The sequence below is a fragment of the Gavia stellata genome, chromosome 7, assembly GCF_030936135.1.
Source record: "Gavia stellata isolate bGavSte3 chromosome 7, bGavSte3.hap2, whole genome shotgun sequence".
Classification (NCBI taxonomy): Eukaryota; Metazoa; Chordata; class Aves; order Gaviiformes; family Gaviidae; genus Gavia; species Gavia stellata.
Window position 1 is genome coordinate 7,285,378 of NC_082600.1, and position 20,782 is coordinate 7,306,159.

At 45.6% G+C, this 20,782-nt stretch overlaps 1 protein-coding gene across 2 annotated transcripts in view; it reads right to left on the minus strand.

The window, feature by feature from the left end:
- The window catches only part of RTN1 (reticulon 1), a 120,940-nt gene that overhangs the window by 10,426 nt on the left and 89,732 nt on the right, over positions 1 to 20,782 (minus strand). The window contains exon 1 of one of the 2 annotated variants that reach the window (XM_009809370.2): positions 5,611 to 5,671. The exons of the other annotated variant lie outside the window; for it this stretch is intronic. Coding sequence (XP_009807672.1) covers positions 5,611 to 5,671 — 61 coding nt within the window. Of the gene's footprint in view, positions 1 to 5,610; positions 5,672 to 20,782 lie in introns of those variants that run through there. 2 annotated transcript variants of the gene reach the window in all.

The following is a 20,782-nucleotide window of genomic DNA, read 5'->3' on the forward strand; positions in this document are numbered from 1 at the left end:
TGGACCTCCTTAGGAGGTAAAATCAATGGGTTGTACAGCTTCATTCCTGTGTAATATTAGTATTAATGAGAAGTGAGAAAAACCCGTCTACACACAGCCTTTAATTCTGTATACAGTGTAATATTATGACTTCATAAATACAAATTACTTCATAAGTCATTTCTCAGACCTACTGGCAGTGAAAAGATCAAGAAACCTAATTTAAGAAGGTCAGTCTTGTTTATAGCATTGTCACAACAATATTTGACAACAAATGCAAAAAAGCTGTAAGTCTTTGAATAGAAGTAAATATTGCTCACACTCAAAGAAATTCCAGTTTGCAGCTTTAACCACAGGCTGCGGGACCAGGCTTTCTCTCTTCTCTCCAGTGAAGGATCCAATGTGGCCATTGCTCACCCACTCCCCCAACAGATCTGTTTCAAATGTAATACAGATGGATACACCATTTAATGAGCAGTCTGGTGCTTTCAGGAGACTGCTGTGATTAACAGCAGAGCCAAGTCAGAGTATCTGTGCTGTTTCATGAGGCATCTCTCCTTATTCTTTATCTCCAGCCTCGAGGGATCTCTCCATACTTCTTCTACCTCTTGTACACACTTTGTCCATTAACTTAGTGTCCTCAGTTTAGCTTTTTATCTTTATCCTCCACCTGCCCCAAGACTCAACATGAAAGTTCAGACCTTCTTGGTCCCCAAACTCTGATGAGAGGAGACCTGGAGCAGGAATAGGACCAGGGAAAAGGAAAGTCTTGATATAGGATGCCATCCACATTATATCCTACTCCATCTGCAAGATCAAGATGTGAGCAAAAAAGTATTGATTGATTGCCTTATGTGAGGCACCAGAGTGGGCTTGGGTAGACAGAAGAGAATTGGCAATAAAAAATCAGCCCTACAACCATGCCGCACATAAGTCTATTGCAGTATTACTTAGCATCATTATTATTTATTATTTTTATTATTATTATTATTGATGTCATTATTATCATTTTCACATGAGAGATGCTTTAAGACCAGGATTTAACATAGTGGCAGGAGAAAGCCTCCTCCACACACCTCCTGCTCATCAACCCATATCACTACTTGCCTTGGCCAGTTTCTATGGAGGATGTTATTGCTCTCACCTTAAGTAAGCAGAAACCAAGGAGACCAAGCAGAGTCACTGAATGCAGTCCCTGAATGCACATAATGCTACAGAAATGTGAAGATTTTCCTGAGATGCTCCTGGACTAAAATAACAGACCGGGCTCTTCCTAACTCTATCCAAACATTTGAAAATCTGCAGATTTTCAAAATGAATGGCTCAGACCTATGTTATTTGTGAGAATTAAATATTTGTGAGAATTAAATATGACATGGAGAAAGTATCCCTTCTGATATCAGAAAAGCCTCACTAAAACTCACTTCCAAGAGACCTAATGAAAGCAAAAGCAGCCCTCCAATGTTGCCTTCATCATCATCTTATTGACCCTCTTGCTAGAGTTTAAATTACTCTTCATGGAATACTTTAGAATAATCTTACTTTTTGGGAATTTTCTCCTTGTTCTGGCAATGAAAGAATATTGTCCATCTATTCTTAAAAGAAAAGAAAAAAAAATTGCATTCAGACATGGCACAGTAGGTGTGCAGAGCACATTTTGGCAGAGCTATTGAAATCTCACTGATTTTTTGATACCACCTAGGTCAAGGTGTTGGTTGGGATGGTTGGCAGTCAAGCAGTGTGAAGCTTGTCTAAGAGAGTTTGTTGTCTTAACTTTAAGTTCTTGATCTTGCAGTTGTATTGCCATCAACAGGAATGTGCTTGAGGAAGAACTGCTACAATTTCTGCAGCAGTGACAAAAAAATGAAAGCGAATCTGAAAGTGGAAAAAAAATCCTGAAAAATTTCATTCAAATTTCACAGGAAATCAACTGTGAAATTAGGAAGTCAATTCCTCTTAAGTTAGTGTAGTTTTGTGAAACTAGTACCTAAATTGGTTACATCAGATGATGACTTGGTTCCAAGATTTTAGCTCTACCAAGGTCCAACGTAAGAACCAACTACTGGCACAGATCCTTAGCTGCTGAAAAGAAGGAGCGCTCATTTGAGCAAGACAAGTGAATCCCAGCTGAGAGTTCAGCCCACAATATTTTCAGGAAACCACTGAAGGTACCAACTGGCTGAAGTTATATTCTCATGATAGTAACTGTAATTAGACAGACTTCAGAACTGTCAATAAGATTATAGATTAATAGCATGCATCCATATTATTGCCACTGAGCTTCTTCATCAGTCTTAAAGTGGGTAACATTGCCATGAATAGTTGATGTAGCTTCTCAGCACCCTTTGGAAATCAGTTGGTATATCAATCAAGTAAGGAAGCTGGAAACAGCTGCCAAGAAAATGCTAGTCAATAACTCCAGTCCCAGCAGGGTTATTTCAGCTAGATGGATTTGATGAAGTCTGCAGTCCTTTTCCAAATTAAGTTATGATTGTAATGTGGATAATGTTTAGGATCATTTCTATGAATGATTCACAGACCTCATTCTCTGAATCTTTCAGATTTTCTTTTTAAGTAAGTCTTGTGGGAAGTTGAAGCTGCAGGAACAAGCGTGTCACTTATGACCACCCAAGAGCTGGCATGTAAAAGAAATATTGGAAGAAGGAATATTCACGGGGATCAGTGTACTGATATCAAATAGCTCCACCAAGCTGGGGTGCCAAGACCTTAATAATCCAGAGAAACCTCCCGAATAAGGCGTGGAGATAAGTCCCACCGAGCTAGGCCAAGTCCGTGGGGAAGGCGGAGACCTGCTCCACCACCTGAATCTGGAGGCACACCTCATCCGGCAGCTCCCCCCTGGAAGTTGCGCACTGCGATGCGTCACGCAGCTGGCATTGGCTGTACGTTGTTATATGAAGGCCCACATCAACCAGCATGCCCAGTCTCTACACGTTCATGTATTATGCATGACTCCATCCCAGCCTACTTCAAATACATCACCTTCCAGTGCAAAAGATGTCTTGGGTGTGGAAGTTGGCTGCAATTCCCCATAAGCCACCTATGATAGATAATATTTTGAATGAAGCATATGTTCAGCAGGGGCAAATCTCTCTCCCACTCCCCCAAGGGGCTGTATCGTGATCTACCATTGACATAATCATGTTATACCTACAGGACAGTAAAATACATTGCAATATTTCTAAACGTATGCAGCAGCATAAATTGCTTCATTGCAAGGAAAATAACAGTACATTGATTTATTGGGGCAAAGCCAAAGCTTCACCAAGTGTCCCTGCAGCTTCTGAAGATCCCCACCCAATTTTACACCAATTTTAAGTATTATAAGGGCAAACCAATGATACAGCTAGTTGCAGGCTTGACTGTTTATTGATTAAAACTTATGTTAACCTCAATGTTGTATCTCCATAATTTCAGTAAAAATATGCTCTGTATTTACTGAGGTATGTATCTGCATCTGTTATGTTCACAGACATATTCCAGAGTTTTCAGAGAGAAACCATAATTCCATGGATAATGAAGCTGGCAAAATTATACAATCATGGAATCAGAATCACAACTCCAGGTTTGCACGAAACTGATATTCTGGGTTGAGACAGAGACTACATGAATAATAGATATTAAAGGAATCCATGAATCAAGTCTTTAGTCTTCATTCCTCTGAATTTTAAATTTCTTCTATTTTATCTGGGACTGATCAAAGAATTTTGCTGACAGAAATAATATTCTATGACTATTTCATGTTTTCTGCAGGATCATTTTTGAATCATAAAGCACCACCCAAGAAAAAGAAAGACATACACAAATGATGTGTACGTGAGGCAAGTGATTTTTTTTTAGCTGCGTTGATTTTTTCAGATCTGGGGTTTTTTTCAAATCAGCATGGGACATGTGGTGTCATTTCATTTTCAGCAAATCTGCCTCTTGGTTTCAAAAAGGAGAGCACAGAAGGAAAGAAAGCCCACTATTATTATTAATTATTAATTAAACAATAACAGCATGCTCTTTGTTATTTCCCCCTTTTTTAAATTTATGAATAAATATTATTTTTTCTGATAAAGAGGGAAAATATTTAGTTTGCCTCTAAATACAGGTGGTTCAGCAATCTGACTCAGCAAATTAATGTTTTTATAAGGATCAGCAAAATATTGAGCCTTTTTGGAAACAAAACAAACAGAAAACCCAAACCCCACCTAACAAGGAAGTTTATACACAAAGCTCAGATGAAAAGACCCTGAAGTTTGGTTGTGGCTCTCCCATAGAAGGTTAAGGAATCATGCAATCCTATAGAAAACCCTAGCCCTTGATTGAGGTATGGAAAGCCCGAGCTGCTGGAAGCTGGCATTTAACAGGTGCATCTGTTTACTTTCCAGCTACTCCTCTTCCTAAAAAACCCCTCAGACCGTAAATACAATTAGGTGCTGAATTAAGATTGCAAAAATATCAAGCTCCCTAGCGACAAGCGTCTGTCTGAAAGGTCTCCCCCTGCCCTCCCCTCCCCAAAAACCACTTTAGGAAGGCTTCCTGGCTTCTGTTACATTGAGCTGCATTTACGAAACTATGTCTGCAAGCATCCTGGACCCTTTAATGAGAAGATGCTAGACCCTGTTGAGAGCATAATCATCATGTACTTTCTATTCAGCGTAAACATGCACCTTAAAATTAAAAAATACATTCAAACAAAGCCTGCCCGGCAGGATCAGCCGCTAGCTTTTCTCCCTCTAATCTGTCCACTGAGCAGCGTCACAGAGACTGTCTTTCACCAAAACAAAGGCTGGATGCTGGCTGGGAAGTGTGAAGCCGACTAAAAATGGCTGAAAAGCTGTCCGAGGCGCCCGGGAAGGTAGCCAGCCCCACCCAGCGCAGACACCGACCCGCTCAAAATAAGCTGAAAATAAGCCCAAAAGGGAGATGCTATTGTTCCCCTCGCCTACTCAGCAGCAAGACAACATCATCACAATATTTTGCCCCCGAATGGCTCAGCAGAGTGCTCAAAAGCACAACGAAGGGATTAATAATTTTTTTTAAAGCAATCCTACAGCAAAGTACAAAGTGGGTGGCAATGCCGTGGCCGCCTCGCCGCTATCGCACTTCTTGCCGAAGCTGCGTTTTCTTTGTGTCGACGCTAGGCTAAGCCCTCGCTATGGGTGTGTCCGTGGGCAGGATGCACCGAGGCGCCCAACGCAACCGCCTCGAACCCTCGTGAGCCCGAGCAGGCACAAATTCACTGTCGCCGGGCTTTCCTAAAGCCCAAAAGGTATGAAATCATGCCAGCGGCAGCCCAACAGAGAGAGTCGGGGATGAGAAATCATCCGCTAACAGCAAGGGCGGATGCTTTGGGAACGAGCTGCAAGGTGGGAAGGGAGGTCCCGTATCCTGGATGCTTTCAGGGTGAGACAGCTGGAGATGGGAGAAATACATTCAAAGAACAGAATTAAGGGCTTTTTATCTCTCTTTCTTAAATTACCCCCAAAGGAAAGCTTCACGGGGAGGGAGAGAAAACAGCATGCAAAGGCCCACAGGTGAACAATGCAAAAATGGATGGATCCTGCCTTTGCCTCCTCTGACATGCAGTCCTTCTAGCATGCAACACTAGAATAGATATAATACCCTGACATTTCCAGTTGCTCCAAAGACAGTCCATCTTGGTGGAATCGGCACTGGCTTGCATCTCGGAGGGCTGAGGAATTGCCGGTCCTTTCGTCGGAGGCACTGCGTTACCAGTCAGGCATTCCCGAGCATGGATGGGTTAGCGGGTATCGCTCCCGTCTCCCCGCTCGGCTCCGGACTGATGCTGTAAGCAGCACAGGCGGAGGGGGGAGGGCATATTGTATGCGCTGCGGTCTCCACTGCAGCAAATCAGCAGTGTGATGTGGCTGCCCTAGGGAGCAGGCTCCTTTGAAAAGGGGATGCAGTCCCCTTTCAAATCAAAAGCTTGTGCTCGGCGGCTTAGCCTCCTAAGCCATCGAAATGGTTAAGGCAACCTGATGGCAAAGAAATAAAAACAAATTGGGTGTGGGTGGGTGGAAGGGGGGCGGGGGGTGAGCCGTGTTTCCTATGTGGCTGTACGGTTGTGACTATTCGTGTTCCAGAAATTTCTTGAGAGTGATGAAAACTGGTGTTTTCTTCATTTTTTTGAGGGGCAAATTTCCCCCTACCCCTCCAGGCTTTGATGCCCCCCTCTCCTCTGCCCAGCTGGGTGAGGTCAGGGAGCAGGCAGGAGAAAACCAAGGGCAGGACCCGACCCCAACAGAGCAACCCCCATTTTGCTATTTTTTCAAAACTATTCCAAGAAACAGAAGAAAATAGCAGAGTACCCACAGCACCGGGGATCACCCTTCTCCCCCTGCAAGCATGAGCACCCATAGGCACCGGGTGACTTGCACAGCCCCCCCAGCCCCTCGCACCAAGCCCTGCTACACCGGGATGCCAAGCACTGCAAGCCGCACCCAGGTTAGGGTATGCAGGGTATGAGCACTGCCTGCTCCCGCTGCTCAAAACGCCGCATAAACCAGGATTTGAGGTGCAAACAGTGCAAGTATATGGGACAATTTGTGAAAAAGCATGTGCTCTCACAAGTAACTGTGAGCTTACTAATGGCTGAATTTTAACACCAGCCCCAACACTCTTCCCCCAGGTAAAACACTGCCTTTGCCTCAGTTTCCCCATCAATAAACTACTATAAGTAGCCTCACAGAGATGTCATAACTAAGCAATGGCCACACGGTACTTGGTAAATACTTGGAAAGAAAATGCTCTACATCCACCCAACCTATTTGCCTTTTCAGATTTTGGGGAGTTGGGTGTTATTAATTACAAAGAAACTCCATGAAAAGTCACCCCATTTCACTGAAGAGTGACCTGAGATACAGCATATCAGACTTGGTCCAGTCATCGTTGGCAGAACAATCCCAACTGGGGACCTCTCAGCTCTGAGGTTGTATTTAATCTTTTAGATCCTGCTAGTTTATGAAATAATTTTCCTTTAGCCTCGTTATACTGAGTTTAGCAGTTTTATAGGGAACCAGACACCAGCACAGACACAGTGGGTCATGTACACATCAGCATGGGGAACAGAGTTTGAACCTCTCCTCTCTTCTGGCTCCAAAAACAAATGGTCTTTAAAGCCTGAGTTAACAGAGATCTGGCAGTAGTAGGTCACTTATCCTTCCCTCAGGTAACTCTTCTCATAGAAGAAAGCCAAAATTTAAGGAGAGATTCACCACAGTGTGATCTTAACCTTTACCTAAGAAACTCTGCTGAGATTACGGAGGCCAACAGATATTGTTCACGTTTCAAAACCGTCTTTGAAATCCCCCAAAAGACTTGCTCTAGGCTTGAATCCAGCATCTTCAGTCCCCTAACAGGGAAATAATTAACTAATTGGTGCAGAACTGGCTTCAATTGTCATTGCACATAGCAAGATTAAATCATCTACAAACAATGTTACAAGTCTTGATTTTGTGTTCTTCTTGGCTTTGTTAAAAAAAGGAAGAAACAGGCTGGCAAGGGATGATTTCTCAGCATGGACTGATTGGTTTAGACCCTTTGCAAGAGCAGAAAATATCCCTATTGATACATTTTGCCCTGCACACTGTTTGCAGCCCTGTGATGGGGTTCTCAGCACAAATCCATAATACGAGGTATTTACAAGCAGTGTATATAAAACAGAGTCATCATTCACATGAAACTCCTAAATCCTGGAGTCCCTGAAAAAAAAGTCAAAGAGACCTCAAACTTAGTGCATCAGTGAAACTCATGGCTATTGGGCACGTACCACCAGCAACACAGCAGCGAGAAGATACAAAATCCCTGCTTAGTCTCACTGTAACCCACATTTCTAAGTCAGGTACAAAAGACAAATTCCCTTTGGACAGAAGAGTGGTCCATGTACATTTAACATCCCAGTGTTGTATGAAACAGTGATGATTTCTCCTTTCCTTCATTGTTGGTAGGGATTTTTCTTGCCCCAGACTTCAGGTCTCCATCTCCTTCCCCAGGCTACCAAAACAAATCATACCATCAGTTTTCCTGCTTAAATTCTTACTTCCCTTTGGAAAAGTGTCTCTTCAGACCTGGCCCATGTGATTGGACTGTCTCACGCTACTTCCAGAGCTATTTTAATTCATGGGCACCAGAACCCATCATTTTACCACCAGCAACAAGAACAATGCATTGGTGTCAGAAACAGAACTGAACTGGAACTGTGAGATGAACATACTTAGAAAATGCGAATGGGCTAAGAAGGTCTTCCAGCGTGCACTCGCTTATCCCAGGAGCTGAATCAGGTGAGGGACAGAGGCAGCACCTGGCATTAACGCTGTATGTGTGTTTATGTAGAATTGCACAAAATATTTAACAAAATGCCAATCGGCACTGGGTGGATCCAGGGCTAAAATGGCAATTGGTAAAAAATACATTTCTACAATGAGAATTTAAATAATGCGTTCAGGAAGCAATGAGCCAGAACTAGGACTAAGCAGTTGGCCATCAATAGACTGAGGGTGAGAACTAATTCTTTGCAACAGAACTAAACCAGGACCACCGACTAAACATTTACTGAGCAGACTGGAAGGCACAAATAAGCCTAGCACTGCCTGGATCTTAAAAGGGTGAGACATGCACAGGTCAGAGATCTTGGCATCAACTGCAGGATACTGCAGTGTTGGAGGAGAGTTTTCCTGTGATCATTAATAGAAGCAGGATTAAAAGCAGTAAGTGGAATTTGCTTCCCTTTCCTTCAGAGCACTGTCCATGGGAAGCCTCCTGCTGCAGGATGTTACTGAAATGATTACAGATCTTAAGATGTTTTAGTGAGGTCACCTAAAGCTCAGTGTTGATGGCACAGCCACAAGCCAAGTGGGGCTCATCAGTATTTGCCTGTTAAGTAGCTCTGCTGGAAATAATGACCCACGTATGTAGGATGTGTGGGGTAGGACTCAGTAAAATAGAGTTACCTGGTACTTTCAGCCCATCCTAACCTCCCATTGAGGGAAATGTCTGGCCAAGTTAACACATGAGTAGGGTATTGCTGTCTGCCCCAAGGGTACTGAGGGACCTGGTGGAAGTGCTCACCAAGCCACTTTCCATCATCTACCAGCAGTCCTGGCTAACCGGGGAGGTCCCAGTTGACTGGAGGTTAAGAAATGTGACACCCATCTTCAGGAAGGGCTGGAAGGAGGATCCAGGGAACTACAGGCCTGTCAGCCTGACCTCGGTCCTGGAGAAGATTATGGAGCAGATCATCTTGAGTGCCATCATGTAGCATGTACAGGACAACGAGGCGATCAGGCCCAGTCAGCATGGGTTTACGAAAGACAGGTCCTGCCTGACTAACCTGATCTCCTTCTATGACAAAGTGACCCGCTTAGTGGACGAGGGAAAGGCTGTGCATGTTGTTTACCTGGACTTTAGTAAAGCCTTTGACACTGTTTCCCACAGCATTCTCCTGGAGAAACTGACTGCTCATGGCTTGGATGGGTGTACTCTTCGCTGGGTAAAAAGTGGCTGGAATCCAAAGGGTTGTGGAGTTAAATCCAGTTGGTGGCCGGTCACAAGTGGTGTTCCCCAGGGCTCAGTACTGGGGCCAGTCTTGTTTAATATCTTTATCAATGATCTGGATGAGGGGATCAAGTGCACCCTCAGTAAATTTGCAGATGACACCGAATTGGGTGGGAGCGTTGATCTGCTCGAGGGTAGGAAGGCTCTGCAGAGGGATCTGGACAGGCTGGATTGATGGGCCAAGGCCAACTGTATGAGGTTCAACAAGGCCAAGTGCCGAGTCCTGACTTGGGTCACAACAACCCCATGCAACACTACAGGCTTGGGGACGAGTGGCTGGAAAGCTGCCCAGAGGAAAAGGACCTTGGGGTGTTGGTCGACAGCCGGCTGAATATGAGCCAGCAGTGTGCCCAGGTGGCCAAGAAGGCCAACAGCATCCTGGCTTGTATCAGAAACAGTGTGGCCAGCAGGAGTAGGGAAGCAATTGTACTTTGTATTAGGCACCGTGTTCAGTTTTGGGCCCCTCACTACAAGAAGGACATTGAGGTGCTGGAGCGTGTCCAGGGAAGGGCAACAAAGCTGGTGAAGGGTCTGGAGCACAAGTCTTATGAGTTTGAGAGAGCTGGGGCTGTTTAGCCTGGAGAAGAGGAGGCTCAGGGGAGACACCACTCTCTGCAAGTACCTGAAAGGAGGTTGTAGAGAGGTGGGTGTTGGTCTCTTCTCCCAAGTGACAAGTGATAGGATAAGAGGAAATGGCCACAAGTTGCGCCAGGGGAGGTTTAGATTGGTTGTTAGGAAAAACTTCATCACTGAAAGGGTTGTCAGACATTGGAACAGGCTGCCCAGGGACATATCTAAAAGATGTCTGGATGAGGCGCTTAGGGACATGGTTTAGTGGTGGACTTGGCAGTGTTAAGTTAACAGTCGGACTTGATGATCTTAAAGGTCTTTTCCAACCAAAATGATTCTATGATTCTATTTCTTTCCATGCCTCCAGCCCCAGCATGGATTGCTGGATGAGGTGCAAAGGGCATGGGCACCCTGCCATAGTGTGTGGGCCACCAGGGTTGCGCTGCTTTGTGCTGCTTACAGGGACACAACGAGCCCTGCATCAAAACTAGCTCTCCAGCCCTACCTTGCTTCCCTCCAAAGGTCCTCCCACTTCCACGGTGACCCAGCCTGCCCGTGCACTGCTGATGAGCTCTGATGAAGTCAGAGTTAGCAACATTTAAGGCTTTTTAGGTAAATATGCTTGAATTGACATAACAGTCCATAAGAGCTCGGAAGTACCCACTGTTCTACCTTGGGAAGGGTCACACATGGCCCTAAACTTCAGCGCTGTCCCTTAACAATCCTGACGGAGGGCAGGGTGGAAATCAGCATTGGTTTCAAAGAATATTTAATGATAACAGTTTCAAAGATAGAGCTGAAACCATTGCCAGCTCTGCTCTGAGTGCAGTGACTTTGAAGGCACTTTGGACTGATTATGTTTTTCAGAACAGCGCTCTGCATCACTCCATGTCAACGCATTGTGGGACACATTGAGGGCAGCACCAGATCTGCAACGTGGTGCTGTAAGATCCTGACATTTAGCACTTTAGGAGAACAATAGCATTAAGGGACATCATTGGGTTTTTCTTCTAAGCTAATTTGTTCTTAGCATTGGCAACAAAAATAGAGGAGATGCTATTTTAAAAGTTGCATTAATATGTCTCGAAGCTCTAAAGAGCAATGGGGAATTTTTGCCTGAGTACTCCAAGCCAAGGGCAGCCAACAATTACATTTTCGTGAGGAGGCTGTCAATAGCAGAGGGATGGGCCAGATCCTGGCTCTGCTCTCATCCTTCCAGCTGACTTGCACTCATTCTTGCACAACAAGTTTTCTAGGCTGCAGAATCGCTCAGAGGCAGCTCAGTTGAAAAGGCCTTGAGCTGGGAGATGCTGACGGCTATTTCAGGTCCATCACTATTCACAGTCTAGGTGATACATAGACAGCTCTGTCCTTGCTGTCTTTTGCCCTGAGTCTTTGGTGTTTTCTCTTAGGAGACTAATTACATTTTTTTCTCAGGTCTTTAGACCACAAAAGGAATCAATAAGCTGGTAAAAAAGACAATATGGTCTTAAACTGGTGCAGTTTAAGTCTGGAGCTAAATACTCGTAACAAAAATCCCCATGTCCTGGCATGCATGTCACATAATGTTCCAGCTTCCCTGAGATTTCTTTTAGAAGTCTTGAAATGCCTGGGTTTTTTTAAATGATCAGTCAAAATATTTGGGTTGTTCACAGGGACAAGAAGCGTGTTTTGAGATATGTTGCTAAGCTTCTGCTCTGCTGCCTCTGTTTCACTTTCTGCTCAGCAGAACTGTTCTTCATGCCCATTTTTGCTCAAAAACTGAGATTATCATAAGGTCTTCGGCAACAACCATGTGACATGAGTCAAATGAGTGGGTGAAAGAATCAGGTGAGACATACTTTGCATTTGCTTTCCTCCCTGGGAATAAGGTGGCCTTTCTTTGAATCCTAGTAAATGAGCCATCTTGTAGGAAGTCCCTAGATTTGGTGCTATTGTTATAATACAATTTTCTGCTTCACTTTTTGAACCACTGATGTGCAGTCCCTCAGCAAACCTGGCACAGATCCCTTCACCAGCCATCCCAGAGATGACTGGCACTTCTGCAGTGCCATTTGAGCTCCCTAACTACTGCAGGCAACAAGCACGTCTAACACATAAGAAGCAATTTTGATTTACTCCTGGCTCTTCAGCAGTCGATAATTTCTCTTAGTTCTTTAATGTTATTTTTGAACCATGAGGATCATAGAAATGAAGGCTCTATTCCTGCCATTGACCTAGAAAATTCTTTTGATTCTTTCCAGTGGGACTTTTTTCAATTGCAGGGTGTTTCTCTCCTTTGGGGGAGGTAGTTGGTACATTTTCATTCCTCCTTTAAGATTTGATCAGTAAAGCTGATGAGACCCTAAAACTCTGGCTGACCTACTGCATTCCCCCATTAGAGCAGGCTCTTATGGCACTTGCAGCCTATCCCCATTTTCAAGACTGCCGCTTTTAAGCCCGTGCTGCTAAATTTGTCTCCCTTACAGCATTGCTGGTGCTGCAGCTGGCATTATTAATTCCATTTCATTAACTGATCTTCCTAATGGACTGGAAGACAAAAGAGAAGACAGTCCTCAGATCACAGCGTGGCTGGGCCTCAGGAGATCTATGTTCAGTCCTCACGTCTGCCACAGGCTTCCTACGTGACCTTGGGAATCATATCTCTTAGGTCTCTGGGTCTGCTTGGTCTATTTAAATTTGGGGCATCATCTGCTTTTTAAGCTTTATTTCTGCAGCACCCAGCACAACATCTGCTGCTCTAGCAAAGGCGCCTCACGCATTTTTGCAATAGAAGTTGCAGGCAGGTGTTACTGGCTGTCATTCTTGGACCAGTGGAGATCAAGCAAGACCGTAAGGATGAATTGGGATTGCATTGCTCTTGGAAATGGGGAAATCCTGCCTGCTGCCCATCCTGGGCAAGGATGCTGGGGGACAGAGGAGCCTCCTCTTTGGCCAAGCACACCCAGAAGAGATGAAGACACACTGTGAGCAAGTTCTCAAAGCAAGGTCTGGCGGCCAGTGCCTGAGCTGGGGAAACAAGGCCTGTACTTTGCCACATGGGTGTGCCACAAGCCACCAGGGCCCCTGTCCCTGCCTGGGCAAGGTCCTGTGCTAGGGGCAGAGGAGGTGGCCCTAGAGCAGCTCATCTCACTGGCTCTGCCCCTGGGCTGCTGGCACCCTGCAGGGCAGGCACAGCCCCTCTGAGCTGCTTTGCTGGGAAGAAGAGGCAGTAAAAGGCAGAAATAAGAGCGTGAGCAGGGACCACACCAGTACAAGCACGTGGTGCTGTGGTGCACAGAGAGCAGTGCCCCAGGCAGGCAGCCCTGATGGGAGCCCAGGCAAAGTGCCACACAACCCAGCTCTGCCACACAGCAGCACTAGACAGGTCCTGCCCAGTCAAGTCCTGCCCTTTGCTCCTCTGCACATCAGGTCCTGGGCTGAGGCAGCTCTGGTGCAACGCTCAGGAAAGATGTGCTCACAAAAATGCCCAAAGCCTTGCTTCCAGCTTACAGGGGCTGCCTCTAGCTCCTGCCCTACTGGGATCAGGCCCAAGTTTTGAAGCTCCAGGTGCTGATTCAGGGGCTGGGATGCTCTGTTCAAGTGCAAAATGCAACTACAAATTGTGCAAATGCGACTGCAAATTAAACTAACAGCCTGCGGGCGGAGACTCAGGAGACCTAGGCTGCTTTTGCAGCAGTGCCACAAACCTCTAATTCAGGCTGGGATTCTCACAGGCAGCCAGGGGTGCTTGCAAATGGGCTCTGGTTTGCAGCATTTCTGCTGGCTCCTCTGCTCCTGTACCCAGTGCTCCTCCAGCCGGCCCAAATCAGGCAGGTGGGAGAAGGTGCAGAATGACTTACTGCAGACCAGGCCCCTTTCCCCAGCCCCCACTCCGACAAGAAAGTCATTTTCTTTGGGGAAGGGAGTCACTGAGCAGGCCCTGAGCTTCTCACCCCTCTGCACTGTGCTGGAGAGCTGCTTCAAGCATCTCAGCATGTACATCTTTGCATCCCCCACCACTGCCCCTACTGTGCAGGGGGGCCAGGAGGATAAATGCTTTAGTGGCAGAGGTGTGCGGATGCTGTGACCATGCACGCGCAAGCTCGACCGACACACATTTGTCATGGCAACCCCAGCTTTCCCCGGAAAACAGCAACAGATCACTAATACACTGCTGGATGCAATAGCCACAACCGCCTGCTCCATGGATGCGAGACATCTGGGTATCAAAATGCTCTCTGCAAAGGGAGGGGTGACGCTCACCGAGCCACAGCTCCAGATCACTCTCAGAGTGGGAAGTCAGCTGCTAATATGGAAAAAAATCTTGGCCGAGGTTGCAGAGGAAGGGGGGACAGGTCAGGGGGAGGAGGTTAGAAAGCAGCTGCTCCTGTCCTGAGTAAATGCAACCCTGCGGCGCTTGTAAAGGCAATGGAGGAGGCAGAGAGTGTGGCTCCTTGCTGCAGCAATGCTAACAGTCCTGCATGGTGTGAAGGGCTGATGAATGAGGAATGTGTTAATACTGTCCAAGGGAAAAAAAAAAAAAAAAGGAGAAATGAAGGACATAAACTACTGGTGTGTAAGACAGGAATGTCAGTGCCAGGCTGTGGGAGAGGGAAAGCAAAGAGAGAATGTGAGCAGGGCTCTGGTGAGAGCCAATATGACCACTGGCTAGAGAAACGCTTCGGACAGTGAAGCGGCACTCTGAGTTTAAAATGTTATTATGGCCCTCTAGGGTAATTAGAAGAATTAGATCAGGAAATTACGTGCCAGAAGTGTTGCCTGAAAAGTGGTCAGAGTTGTGTTTGCTGGGGAAATGAGCAGGGAAAATGGTTTTGTGGGGCATTTTAGGACATTGGCTGGAAGAAGAGCTACACAGAAAAGCAGTGATGGGTTGATCATGGCGGGGCTGGCCCTGCCCCGGCACATCCCCTCACATGGAGCAGAGGGAAGAGGAAAGGATGGATCATATGTATTTGTCTTATGGATGATACCGTAAGCAAGGTCAAGCAAGCTTCCAGCATCAAATCAGCAAAATAGGCAATGAAAATCCACACCCTGGAGCCAGCTCATATGGAACTTAACATCAGTCATCCCTAAAACTAGCGATCTTATGCATACAGATGCAAAATGAGGAAAAACAGAAGAAAAAATGCAGACTCGGATAAACCCACTGAATTTGTGGAAATGGGTTTCTCTCTGAAAAACAGATTCCATCTCTGAGTACTTGAATATCATGTATCCTCACTCCCCCTCTCTGCATACAATGAGAAAGTCCTGATTTGGATGCTGACGTTGAGTATCTGGGAAAAGACAATTTCATTTGCCATTCTCAAGGCCAAAGGATTAAAGATAGATCAGCAGAACTATTTCACATTTAGAAAACCAAGCTAAAAAGCCTAAGGAATTCAGATTTCCCTGATGATATCATTACACACCATAAGCCACATTTACCTGATTGCTTCTGCAAAGGAATGCTAGGCTCTACTCTGGGATGAGCATGAATATATAATAGGAGGTATAGAGTGAATTTGAATATATATATGTAAAATGGAATTATATTGCCATCTTTATCAATTAGTAAGCAGCATGAAAGTTCACTGGGCAAAACTGAATAGGGGAAAATGTTTTCCTGATATCACAGTAGATTTAACTACTCTGCTTCAATAATAGATAGCACATGGATACGGCAGAAGTAGCAGCAATTTCAGAGTAACAGTGTAGATTTGCAGAGATACAGACATAGCTGTTATCCCAGAGCACTGCACATGAACAACGCAAGGTGGAAGGATAGCATACTACATTTTCTGCATAAATAGTGAATTTCCTTGCAACAGGTTTGGCTTTTGCAGAAACTGGGGAATTCCAAAGAGAATAGTAAAATAGGTCTGGGCGAGCATTGCAAAAGGTCTGCTGGGATTTCTGAACTGCTGTCCCTAAGTGTTTCACTCCTTGCAAACATTTAAGTACATGGGACTTTGCTGAAACTCCCTGACTGAGACAGGTACCACCAAATACCCCTTGGTACTGTATCAGATACCTCATTCTTAATAAAAACATCCAGGGCCCAAAAGCATGGTATCCCTGTGTCCCATCTAAGGCTTTTGCATTTCATATGCCAGATACTTAAAATTAATTTCTTTCAAACGAATCAGAGATAAACCATAATTGCATTACATTAATTTTAAATTACGATAAATTCAAGAAAACCACAATCTTTGTATATACAAACAAAACAAACCCAAACCCCAAAGCCAAATGCCATATTTTGTTTTGGATGAACGTCATCTTTCACAGGAACAGTAGACAAGATCAGCTGTTGCTGAATGCCAGGCAGGTCTCTGAGTCCTGCTGGTCCTCAGCACCTGCGGGTCTGGGCTTGGAAACCTCAGCCTCTGACTACTACCCCCAGCTTGAAGCTGAGAGACATCAGCCCTCTAGATTAGGATGTCTAGTACTTGGGGATGGAAGAGAAGGGATTGTACTTCATTTTGGAAGCAGCAGCTCTTAGCCTTTCCAAAACACTTGCTTTTTAACTGTGCTTTTTTTTCTCCTTTTTTTTCCCAGGTTGCCTGACATTTAAAGTGATCAAAGTTTCCTGTGAACAACAGCTTCTAAATTTCAGATAAATATAGCCATGCTGCTCTGCATTTGTTTGTTTTCCTCAGGTTGCAAACCTGCAGTCAAGACCTACTTATTTTGGAGCAAGTAGAGCTGCTGCTTGTCACCACATGCTTCAGCAACCGGGGAGGAGCACAGCCCTGCACGCAGGGTGCAGCTCCGCACCGCTCACAACACGGGGTCCAATCCTGCTCTGGCAACTCGGAGCAAACTAACCAGCAGCCCCTGTGCTGGCTTGAGGAGCTGGAGCAACCCTGGAGCGGGCAGAAAGCGAAAGGAGGCGTGATGCACGGAGACAGGCTGCTTATAGGGGTGCACAGAGGGGATGATGGAAGTGGCTGTGGCTGAGCATATGTGACATGCCCAGCCCACACTGACATGCAGGGGGACAACCCTGAGCCCTTCGAGACACAGTGAAGATCTGTGGGATCTGGAGTACGGATGAAACCACATGCAAGGGCAGGAAAGTCCTGGACCCCCCTCCCTTGCCCACCCACACATACCCACTCAGCCCGGTACAAATTATTTTGGCCTCCCCATTAGGTGGGAAGTAAACGTGGCAATTACTTTGCACATTTGACATGTCAGAACAGTTCGGCACATTTCGCTGAAGCTAAATAATTAATGAAGGGCTCTGTTTAGCGTAAATCTTGTGGAATCATCAGACAGCACGGAGTGACATGTATTTTTACCTCTCAACGCCTGAGACGGGGTTTTGTTAAGAGGCCAAGGATGGATGGGCTTCCCGGCCGCTGAAATGGGAGGCTGTGCTGCAGCCGAAAGCGCTTGGATTGGGGTTTATTTTGGAAAAGAAGGTTTCCGCCCTGCTTTGTGCTTAGGCTGCCACAAACAGAAGCAGCCTTCAAACTTTTAATGCTTTGCAAGCGATGGAGGATAAAATACACTTCTTCTCCATGCAGGAAAGACATCCCACATAAGTAGCACCCAGCAACTCATTCACCTCAGTGCCTCGTTAGAGGCACCACATCTAAGAGGCTTTTTTCCCTCTCACCAACAAACAGGGGTCAAGTAGAAGACACCTGGGGTGCAGTTGCCAGGGGTCAGGCTCAGCTCCCGCAAACCAGACCACCACAGCAGGACCTGGCTCCCGCAGCAGGATCAGGCCCTGTGGAGTCATACCTGCAGCAGTGGGTTTCCAGCTCAGCCTCCAGTAGCAGAGAGAGCTGGTGTCCCTGCGGGGTGAGAGGCCTTCTAGTGAGAAACTGCTGCATGAGAGACGCGGGAAGGGCTGGTGGCCGTCGCTTAAGGTCCATTTTCTCCTAAAAGTTCTTTCTTTCTGAATCAATTCCCCATACAAAACATGACAGCCACCCAAAAAGCTGTATTGAGCCCTGCCTATGCCATGCAGGTTTGTGCAAGCTGCTGCGCTTTCCCCAGCCCTCCCTCGTTTTGCCCTCAAATTGCAAATAATCTGTTTTTCACCATGACCCAGGGAGGAGAGAGGCTGCCCAGTGGACACATGGAGCTATTACATGAGCAAACTAGGTATCTTTGGGGTCCTGAAATGCAGGGGAGGGTATGATCTTCACCTCCCCAGGGAGGAGATGAAGGGGATTACATTAAAGCTGAACTCTCCTGACCCCAAATGCCACTGCCATAACGACACCAGCTCCAAAACCCACTGTCCCTATCCTGCCTCATGCATTTTACCCCTGAGCAGCAAAGGGGCACGTTCACGTGCTCAGGGAGGATGCTTTCAAACCCCACAGCAGCACCAGTCAGGCACCTCGAAAAGTTGCCTCTGCCTAAAGGGATTTCCTCCTCATCCAGAGTTTTGTACAAACAGAAGGTAAAGGACTCCTTGCAAAGAAAAGCAAATATTTTGGAAATCATGTACTTTAAGTCTGTGCCTGGTTTCACCTCATCCAATACATGTTTCCATGGAAGCAGAGGAGGGAGCGGGCAGCCTGTGGCTGCAAATCACAGCTATCTCACCGCCTGCTCCCGAGTCTGAAAAAACAAATAGATCATTAAAAATAAAACAAAACTGAAATTTAAAAAATCCCTTTTGATAGTAGATAGATGATATTTAGTGCTGCAATGTTGTTTTTAGGGACTGGGGTCCAACCACATCACAGCTGAATGAAACCGAACTTGGGTTCATCCTCAGAGGAAACGGAGTACGCGCTGAATAAAATGATTTTTGTTCTTTTGTTGATCACATTGGTGTAGTGATTCTGTAAGCACAGAGAGTGTCAGCACAGCACACAAAGGGAGTTATATAAATGGATTAAAAAGATGTTTTCAGCATGGTTTGGAGGAGTATATTGCACAGAGAGGCCAAAACAAGGATCGTTTAGGAATACGGATTGTTAAGGAAAATGGAAGGTTTATCTGTTTATCCAAACCCGGTTCTGATCTTAGCAGTGAGACTTCTGAAGTCAGTCTGTCTGTCAGTCAGTCGCTCTTATCGACATGTCCTTTGAGCAGAAACTTATTTTTGACTATAACCACAAAGTTTTCCTGGCCTTAAACTAGCATCTTGAGGCATCACCGCATTCAAACAAAACATGCACTTCCTAACAGCTTGCAAACGTGTTGCAAATGCATCTTCTTGCTGCTGAGCCAGGCACGTTTCACTGGGAGTAATTACCATATATCCTCAGGTAAGAGCTGCTTCTTACCCAAAATGTTGCACTCAGCGACTTGAACACAGCCGCTCCGCACAGCTGCTCTTGAGCAACTGAACTGCATCTACACGGTTGCCTTGCGCTGGCTCCTAGCAAGGTAGCAGGGCTGATATATGTGCAGCCATTACGTGAGCAAATGCAAAATGTCCTTCCTGCATTTAGTCCCCTCAGAAAAATATACATCTGTTTTACAGCAGCCTGCCTTCTCCCAAGAGGCAGCAGAATTTCTCACCAGTAGATTTTTTTTTTCTTTCTTGACTATGGGGCAAGAAAAATTAGGCACACTTACAAGAATTGCCAATTAGAAAATATAGTTGCAGACACTAGTGAATTAAAAATCCAGAGTTTTTACTGCTTGTGAGATTTCCTCCCCACAGCTCTGTGTAATGGATTTGGAGCTGTTCTCTATAGCTGCCCGAATGCTGAATTTCTGAATACCGTGATCAATACTGTATTGAATACCAATACCTATGATCTAATGACAGCTCTGTGTGCATCTATTACTTAAGTTTAGTAGATAGCTTTCAGGGGGACAACAGCAAAAATTGAAAGAATGGGTCAAATCAACCTGAGTTTGTTAGATACTACATCCGTACAGGGAAATATGTGAGATGAAAATAAATCTATTGGGAAAATGAAGGGATTTAGCTTGGACCAGACTGACCCTCTTTCCAGAGCCTGCAAAGGTTACAGACAACTCTATACCAACAAATCCCAACAAGCAAATGGCAGTATTGCCAAAGGTATCATTCTTGCCTTTTCCAGCCTGTGAAATTCATTGCTAAAAGGGAGGTTCAAGCCAGCAGACCCAGACAGGGCAGAGCCCTGCAAACACCTTTACACGCAGGCTGGAGGCAAAGTCTGCGGTGGTGCTGAGTACCAGCGTCCTGGCAGGACGTGCAGGGAGTAGGGAAGCACTGGTTTGGTTTTCATCTCTGGTTAGTGCTTGGTTTCTTTCTTCATCCCACCAACAGGAATTGCCTGGTGGAACTGGTTGGTACCACAAACTGTGATAATCCAGTATATCTCCCTTTTTTAAAAATATGGACATCAAATCATAACAGTGATTTGTGGCTTGTTTCTACCTATGCCTTGATGAGCAAGCCATTGAGTGTCTGCTGGGCCCAATGGTGTGAAAGTGAAAGGCTCCTGTATCCCATTCCCAACCCTGAGACCATGAGGACAAGACTCTGCAAGTTTTACAAATGTGTAACTCAGCAAAGGAAGAACAGCACACCTAAATTCTTTGACTAAATAGGAATGAACTGGAAGGCGAGCGGAAAACTAGTGCAGATGAGTCTGAAGGATATCAGAAAAGCATTTGCTTCTAGACAGTGCTGGATATTGATCTGCAGAGTCACACAGCAGCACGTGCTGGACAGGAAGCATCCAAAATGCAT